The 9,065-nt window shown below is 47.8% G+C and overlaps 1 protein-coding gene and 1 long non-coding RNA gene across 3 annotated transcripts in view; both read right to left on the bottom strand.

Annotated features, from left to right (window-relative positions):
- Positions 1-2,420: 2,420 nt before the first annotated feature.
- On the bottom strand, positions 2,421-5,975 carry LOC135815856 (uncharacterized). The gene is made up of 3 exons (XR_010553329.1): positions 5,718-5,975; positions 4,900-5,074; positions 2,421-2,521 (listed from the first exon to the last, which is right to left on the bottom strand). It is a non-coding gene; the product is annotated as an uncharacterized LOC135815856 (long non-coding RNA).
- A 2,306-nt stretch (positions 5,976-8,281) lies between these two features.
- Positions 8,282-9,065, bottom strand: part of LOC135815854 (protein still life, isoform SIF type 1-like) — a 46,214-nt gene continuing 45,430 nt past the window's right edge. For both annotated transcript variants that reach the window (XM_065329198.1, XM_065329199.1), the window contains exon 48: positions 8,282-8,995. In XM_065329198.1, coding sequence (XP_065185270.1) covers positions 8,602-8,995 — 394 coding nt within the window. In that variant the 3' untranslated portion in view covers positions 8,282-8,601. The remainder of the gene's footprint in view (positions 8,996-9,065) is intronic.

Raw genomic sequence — 9,065 nt, 5'->3', positions numbered from 1 at the left:
CGAGTGAAGATCGAAATGATAATGGAGTGGAGAGAAGAAGACCTGAACTAGAGTGCTTGAGAGACTATGTAGTGTCACATGAGAATTGCTTCGTTAGGAAGGCTCTCCTTTTGAATGGAGAAGCCCAACGTCGCTGATCTGCATCGCCGTTTTCAAGCGCTGATCTGCAGTAGGAATGTTTTTGTAAATTATTCGTAGTTGTGGACGTGGATGGATTCAGCGCTCTGTTCTCTCAGCAAGCCTACTCAGTCCAACACGAAGGACTTCCATGAGCGAAACAACGTGCTCCTCGAGCAAGTGCAGCTCGGGGTAATATGGCCAATGCCACGGTAGACCACCTCGTGCCTGCATAAGGCCAAGAATTGATGGCAAGAAATCTTTGATGAGCGCCTTCGACTTCAAGGACGCAATATTATATCTCCTCAGCAGTAACTGCAGCGGCTCTTGCTGAAAATATCACTGCCAGCAGGCACTAGGCATGATTTAGTGAAGAGCTACTTGTACTAGCGATTGGAGATTTGGTGTTGGCATATCTGCTCCATCATGGTAACTGGTGCGTTTGTCAAGGCAGTGCAGTTTCTGCTGCTGTTTCACAAGCCATATGCGCATATGCGCAGTGAGTAGGAATTTGTTGTATGATAGCTGAGGATCACCAGCCTTCATGGACAAACCTATGTTGGGACTGGTTGCTGAACAGTGCACACCTAAATCTCTCAGCAAGCTCTCTTGCTCAGCTGGTGACGAACACTATATACCCGCTGCTTTGGGCTTGCAGCCCCGTCTCCCGACCGTAGACCGATCGAAAGGCTGTCACGGTCCTGTGACCATCGGCGTACAGTTGACACTGATGGGGCATCGGATAAAGTGCTGGCGTCAGTAATTCTCTTGTATACCTGGAATCTACATCTACAGCTGGTTTCGACTTCCAGCCATCCTCCGTTAGTTATGCTTGTGACTATCATGCCAGCAAGTCGATCAGCAGCATCACCTCGCATCTTTGATGGTGAGGCCTGCAAAACGTCACCGACCAGTGACGATGCTCAAATAGGGCACCCTACCAGAGCTGGCGCAGTGTATGGTGCAGTCTTTCATGAATCCATAAACTATGCTGTTCGGCTGCTGTAGCTCTGACGCTTGCGTGTGTGCCTTACATTAAGGGCAGCGGGCCGTCTGCTCTAGCCATTTGCCAATGCATGCACGGCTGAACGTCTACCAGCAAGCTGCAAACACTTCTCTCTCTACCTGTGACATAGTGGACATTGTGCGTGTGTTATTGCATTCCTATATGAACTGTTCTGGATGCAGAGATTTACCCACTAAGCCCTAGAGAAATATGAATAAATACTATACTACTATTACTAAACTTGGTATGCGGGTGTGACGTGCTGCTGCTCATCAGATTCGGTCCATGCGACGCTCGTGTTTTTAGTTTTGTTATTTTGTCTTCCTTTTTTGAATTCGTAAACCAAACAGACTAAACTATCCAGTGATCAGGTACTGGTGTGGTGGGGCAAGGTTTTGTTGGTGATGCTGCTGTCAGTGGTGGCGGCGTGCATGTGCTCGTGCTTGCGGGCGATGGCCCGCGTTTTCTCCCATGCCGCAAGTTTGTCTTGCGTTTGTGTTTTGCATTTGGACTTCCTGCCAGGCTTGGAAGACTTGCATTTCAAACAGTTTGTCCCACTGTGTGGCTCCCAGTCTTTGAACGGTGTACATCCACCTCTGGAGCTCCAGAGAATGTTGGGCCCCTGGCAGTAGCAGTGCATTCCATGGCCAATTTGCAAGTGTGGCAAAAAAGTTCAGGGTGTATTTGGTTTCATCCACATCAAGTTGAGATGAAACACTGCCAAAATGGATTGAGTATGATCTGCCACACGATACTTCGTCCGTCCACTCCTTGACGCGAATTTCTCCCCTCCAATACGACAACACGACGACAGGAAGCTAACATGAGCCTCCATTTCTGAACAAAATAACGTCTCTAACATGGCCACGAAAAGCTACAGTTATGCACGTCAAGCTTAGGAATACACGAAATCGAAAGGCTAGGACATCGAGGTATACTAGAAAATTGTCAGCGAGGCGGAGAAAATTCGCTGACGAGGTTGGTGAGCCCTTGAAATCGAGCGACGATCCAAAAATAATTGCACCCACGTCGAGAAAGAAACCATGCGTAGCGCGTGGGTAACCCAAAAAGATCGCTCGAGCGGCGGCACAGTCGAAGGCAAGGCCAGTCCAAGCTCTAAACTCTATCGAATGACCTGGCAAACACCCGTGGTTTCGGTTGACCTTGCCCGTTTGAGATGGAAGTCGAGCGAAATTGCAAACATACAACTAGGCCAGGTCGCGTAAAAAATGAAAAATATTAAAATTTGGCCGCCATATTTAATGAACGCCCGTCGCATGCATGGGACAGCCGTGACTGACTGAGAGTAGAGCTAGAGTCGAGTCGAGCGAGCTGTACTTCCGGTGCCGAGAGGCGGGCTCACACCCCTGTCTGGAAACGTGATGTCTCACGATCACCCTGCCAAGAAGAAGTCCAGCCATACATGTAGATCTACATGTGCTGCCCGAAAAGTAAAAGAAAAACACCGTCTGAAGTCTGAACTGGCAGATCTATGAGTATGACTACTACTACTATTATTCCTCACGCTCGCAGTCACACGAGGTATTTTTTCTGTTTGGCGCGCATGAGCAGTGCTGAAACCGAGACCCGGGCCTTGGTCGGTTGAGCTGCTCTTGCCCCGCCTCCACTGCTTCGGCTGCCATCCCTATGTGTATCCCTGTGCGTTTTTGCCGGTATTTGCACCATGATGGTTTGAGGCTATTTTGTAAGTAAAAACAAAACAAAAAAACGAGTACCGTAGACTCTCTCTCTACTCTGAGTAGTCCAAGCGCATACCTATACCTAACGTCGTTAGGTATAGGTATGCGCTTGGACTACTGACACTGTGAGCCTGTCTCGGCTGTCCGTCTGCTCGACGAGCCCAAAGGACCTTTAACACTCGAGTCGTTACAGATTGATACTGGTCCCCACGCAGAGGTTGTCACACTGGAAATAACATCCCTTCCAAAGTTCCAGGGGCGTCGGAAGGCATTTTAGTGCGGTACGGTCAGCCATCTGAAGTGCAATTAATTATTTACTCCTGGGGGAGTGGTGGCTGAGCCGAAAATTTTGGAATTTTAGATCCCAGATCAGTGTATTTTATTGATTCACGGGAACCTGGGGCAAAAAGTGGTACGGTCAATACCGTAGTGACCGTACCATGTCCGACGCCCCCTGCCTTCCCTTGGTCCTCACAGATGGTCGTCAATCAGAGTGGTTGCCTGGACAGATTTTACTGACTGTACCGCGGCATTACAGTAATAAAGCCTCGGCTCTTGTACAGGCAAATGTCAACAAACCACGTCCACCACGTCCACCGCCACCACCACCAACCAACCAACCAACGTTTCCCCCCCCCCCCCCCCCTCTATTTCTCCTCTTGCACACTTTTATCTCTTATTGGCCAGTGGCGGCTAAAGTGAGAATACAGATTTGAACAACACCCCCCCCCCCCCCCCCTTCCCAGCGAGCGACTTACACAGCCAAAATAGTGCTGCAAAACTGCCTGTAAACGTACAATGTACATGTACATGTAGATCTACTCTCTCATGGGAAGGCAAACTAAAATCATAGCCCTAAGGAGTGAAATATGCAGCAGTATTTGACTGCTTAGGTATAGCAAAAATCTATGGGAGTCAATACTAAGGGAATGATAAATGACTGTATTGAGTATGGGCCTTACCTGTACAAGACATACATGTGCAAGACATTGTACACTGCTTTGTATTTGTGCATGCCAGTCATCAGCAAGCAGTAGAGAATCATCTTCCTCAGTGCAGGCCCGGTTCCTGTGTGCATTGTCACCTGCATGCTTGGCTACACTTCCTTCCCATGTCCCAGGTCCCATGTCCCGGGACTGCACTGTGCATGCTACGCATTTGGACGTCTCAACCTGGATCACTTCCCTTCAGTACAGCATGATGCCATTCAAGCAGTGCAGATGTCCCACAATGCTAGCCTCTACTTCCTGTCTACTGTATCCAGCTTGCATCACGCAAGTACAATGCCTGTACACTGTACATTGTGCATCACGCAAGTACATGTAAATAATAATAATAATTCGCGGGATTCGCGTTGGCATCGCCTGAATGTTCAGAAACACACAAACTAGCCTTCGCTTCCGCAGGCCACCACTATGCCTATGCCTTGCACACCTTAGTGGCGAATGCAGACCTCACAAGTGAGTCAGGGGAGAGTTGGTGAGTCTCTCAACCAATCATACATGTACAATGTGCAATCATGTAGATCTGTGCCTCACAAATCCTTATCAATAACGCTTGACGAGTGGTGCGTGCTAATACGGACTCCACTATTCAATGGCAGTCTTCCACACTCATTGGCAGTCTTCCACACATACTGGTATGCTTCGCAGCATAGCTACGGTATGATCGTAGAATGTGACTCTGTTGCACACTACTGTCAGTACTGAGCCACAGTTACCATAGTTACCTAAGCCAAGGTTGCTGAAAGTATGCCCAACTGGACTGCAACATCAACAATATTACTGGTACATGTAAATAGAATCTGGTGCACATGCACAATACGTCATTTGCCAAATACGTCATTTGCCACACTCTTTGGGGGGGGGGGGGCATGGTTGCTCAGCTGGATTCTTTCCTGTTTCTAAATAATTCAAAGCATGCATGCCATCTAATTGGCTGGCATTGCGGAGTCTGTGTCCGCCCTGCATTGATGCCTTGATGACACTAGTCACTACCCTCTACACTGAGCATTACAGAACACAGAACACAGTCACTCTGGGGCACTTACAATGTAGTAGTAACTTAGTGACTTACCACTGTGGCTTAGGCGCTTAGCTATTCACCCTTGCAGTGGGTCAATGTGTGACCCTTCAGACTCAGAGATGACCAGACTCCGGTCCGAGTGCGTGGGTGACCTGGATACAGGATAGCCTGGCCGCCGGCCGCATTCAGCAAGATGTGCAGCTGTACTGGTACTGCATGCTGCAGCCTGAATGCAGTATTTTATAGATGGCAAGGCAGCACAATGTAACAATGCAATAGTAAGTGGTACTAGGACTACTTGTGGTATCCATGGACCATGGTACAGTGCAAGTTGCAGTCATTGCTTGTATACTGCATGCATGCAGGGATCAGGGTGAAGTATATACATGTACATGCGACATGACATCACCAGCAAAGCCCTAATGCATTGGATTATACTTTATAGGGGGCACTACAGTATACTGGATCAGAACTGACAGAATTATTTAGAAGTGGATCAAGGCAGAACAAGGCTGCAGCCATACAGTGCCCCAGCACCAATACAGTCAGTGTACATGTACCAGAGTGCACTGCACAGACCTGCCCCCGCCACCCCCCCCCCCCCCCCCTATACAGTACAAGTGCCTGGCTGGTCTACCAGACTGGCAAGCAGTTGCTTGGAAAGTAAGTAACTTGCAGCTATAGATGAAGCAAATCAAACGATGTGACTCATAGGAGTCATAACAAGTGGGCTGAAACTCCCAGGATTATTACATCAGGGCCAACTCCTAAAATCTTACTTTAGTCTGAGAAAGTCAAAAGATGTGCAGCCTTGCTACATCGTAACATGTACAATGGTGTGCCAACACAATGTAATGAAATTTACTCACCGGCGAAAAAGGGCTTTTCACAGGAACTTGAATATGGAAGGCGTGTATGTTGTGGCTTGGAACATCGCCATGAGCTCCGACTTGTATCACAGCACGAGATGGACCTGCATGAACCAACACTGAATGCACACCGTGAACCGGCACACCAGTGAAAGTATAAACTTGCATCAGGGCCAGGGGCCAGAGCTGTAGACAAACTGTGACACAGGTTAGTACTGTCAGCAAGTATTAAATGGCAAATAGACCAACCGCATTACAATGCTGTACTCAATGTGGTTTTTTTTGTTTTGTTTTTTCTTCTTCTACAAAATCCACATATCTTCATTATTCACCCCAGTGTCTGGAGATATGTGCATAATATTTTGTGCAAATAGTATTGTAGTCATTAGGGCATGAGTACACAGCCATGCCCTTCCCCCCCCCCCCCCTTCCCAATTCAGATAACCTGATAGTTACATTGTGACCTTGTGGGCAACATGCACAATGTATTAGTATTGTGATCTGCTGATTTCACAAACTTACATCAGACCTTGATCAGCTACTAGTACACTGCATGTTGCTACTAGTAGTAGTACACTGCATGTTGCTACTAGTACACTGCATGTTGCTACTGCTCTACTAAAGCACTGGTAGTATTGCCACTGAAGTGGATATAATCGTATGTAGTTTAGTGGGTGGATTGATTCCAAAATAAGTTAGAACACGGGTCCATCACTGGGAGACACATGATGCAACATACCACATTTTTGCTCAATCACTAGTGTTTATTAGTGAAGTGTCGTAATTCTCTGTTGTACTTCAAAGTAAGTTCTAAAAAGATCCCAGGCCAACGGTAAAGACCCATACGGCACCCACACAGGCTGATAGCACCATGCCCATGGGCGAATGATCGCACCCCCACGTTTCTTTATGATTAAAACACCATGGCCACATGGAGCGCAACCACGCGGATGATGATAAACAAAATTATAAATATCGACGCTGGGCAATTCCAAATATGGTGTGCGTACATGGGAGGCAGGCAGGTAACACGGATTTGCAAGTATAACAGTTTAATAGAAGAAAGAATGCTGCCTTTGTGAGTATACATGTACCATGTGACATCTTTCACACATTGTGTGCCAGCGAGAGAAGGCATGAATGAGTACATAAAGCGATGCAAGACCAGTCACAATGACATCCGCTAGCACATATTATTATTTTTGTACAGTGACGGCATAGCCATGCTGACAAATGACTTGGCAATCAAACTGACAGCTAGTGCGCAGTACGGTGCACGGTGCATAGGTTGAAACATGACTGACCCAAAAATGACACTTTGCTAGTAAAATTAACGGAGTCCGAGAGGCTTAGAATTATCCAGATCGCCCACGCAAGGTGGGACTACGGCTGCCACAGTTGCTGTCCAAAAACATGTAATGCTGACTCTGCGCCTGGCAAGGGACTATAAATCCCCTGCGACAGCAAAAATCCATGACAGATGACAGGGCACCTCAGCGACCTGCCCGAAGCATGTGACAGTCATGGTATCTAAAATGCTGATAAGAGCAACAGACATATTACTGTATGGCTGTCCACTATCCAATGTACAGTGCGGTGGAGTCGTGCAGGATTCAAAGAGACCGTATATCTATTCCGTCATCACAGAGACAACCCCCCACAAACACACACACACACACACACACACACACACACACACACACACACACACACATGACTGGCCATGCACTGTTGTTGACCATACTATAAAGGACGCCCTGCCAAATTAATTAGATTCCCAGTGGTCGCTAAGGTGTATTTGTTTATTACTTGTATACGTTTCAATAATGTCGCAGAGACACTTGCCCATCCTCTCAGCATGCTTATGCATGCGTATGCTTTCTGGGCAGGTGAGTGCACCCAGCCCATATTGCATCAAGGCACTTCAGCAACCATCACCAAGGCAGGTGTCATCACGGCAACAGCATGCACTTGGCGACGGTTCTTAGAATATGTCTGACTTTTGTTTGTTGAACTAAACTTAGGTAGCTGTATCTCTGCTTTATCTACGTACTGAGTGGGACAAGAAGGTGTGAATATCGTCGCACCGTTAATAGGGACTGATAAAGGCAAACCTACGTGTACAAGGTCTCAAACATCAAGACCCCACCACTACCTCCGTTATGCCCATCCACTAATACAGAGTACATGCGTAGACCAGGCCTAGTTCAGCTACCAGTAAATAGAATGGCCAGGTGAAGGTTTACCACAATAATTATCATTTGTGAGAAGACCTGGCCTTGCATTGATTGGATTGGATTAGTTTATTTAATGTCGAAGAAAAAACAGGCCCTGTTGCCTTATTACATGAGATCAACTACAGGCATTGATTGGTCCGCAGTGCATCGGTTTGTCCCTTCCTTCAAACAGCCTCCAAGCCACAGAGGCAATCATTCTACGTAGCCATGTCAGTGTCAGAATAGCTGTCACATCGCCACTACAATCAGCGCCAGTCCGCCAGTCCGTCAATGCCACAATCAAGGTAATATCCACGACTGGACACAACAGCCACAGAGGACGAAACATTCCGATAAATAGCAAATTTATTCCTCGCTCTCATCAATCTCATCTTGCCCGTACACCGAGCATTGTATCGCAACCACATCATGTGGTTGGAATGCTTCACTAGAAATTCAAATGAAAAAAAAACCAAGTACCCAGTTCCGAGTAAGACGTCAAACTAAACTTGAGATAAACATCGCCACTCTGTTCAATGTACAGCTGTAATCTCAAGATCATTGTTACCAGCAACATGCCTACTTAGCTAAGCAGTGGTCGGATATGTACAGATAGGAGGTATACAGCCAGATCTAGGATGGAAACCGGTTACAATCAAGGTTAGAAATCAACAGTTAACTTCTTCAGTTGCAAAATAGTCCTCGCTGGCCCCAAGAGCTGCGGCCGCTGCGGTCTCTATGCTACGTCCGCATTCCGACGCTCGCCGCTTGCGATTGCTGGTGCGGAGCTGCGCCGAGCGCGTGAACAGTCCGGCCTCGCTGTCGGGCGATACCACTCGTGTGGTCGTGCTTGCCTCGTGATGGCGTGAGTAGGACGTGACGCTGATCTGCTGTGCTGCACCACTACCAGCACCACCACTGCCACCACTCTCCACTCCTTGCTGCTGGGCGCTGGCCAGTTTTCTCCGCGCGGTGCCAGGCGTTAGAGCAGTCAGCGCTGCGTTCCGGTCGCGTATTACCTGCCGTATCGTAGTCACCGCGGCTGGCTTTTCGCCGTCAGCTCTGTGCAACACACAGCACCGACAGGACACAGCAAAGGTGTTGGATGCTGCTGTACGTATGCCCATAAAGC

This window comes from Sycon ciliatum, chromosome 4, assembly GCF_964019385.1.
Source record: "Sycon ciliatum chromosome 4, ocSycCili1.1, whole genome shotgun sequence".
NCBI lineage: Eukaryota > Metazoa > Porifera > Calcarea > Leucosolenida > Sycettidae > Sycon > Sycon ciliatum.
The sequence above is the reverse complement of the archived record's forward strand: the minus strand, read 5'-3'. Positions and strand labels throughout refer to the sequence as shown.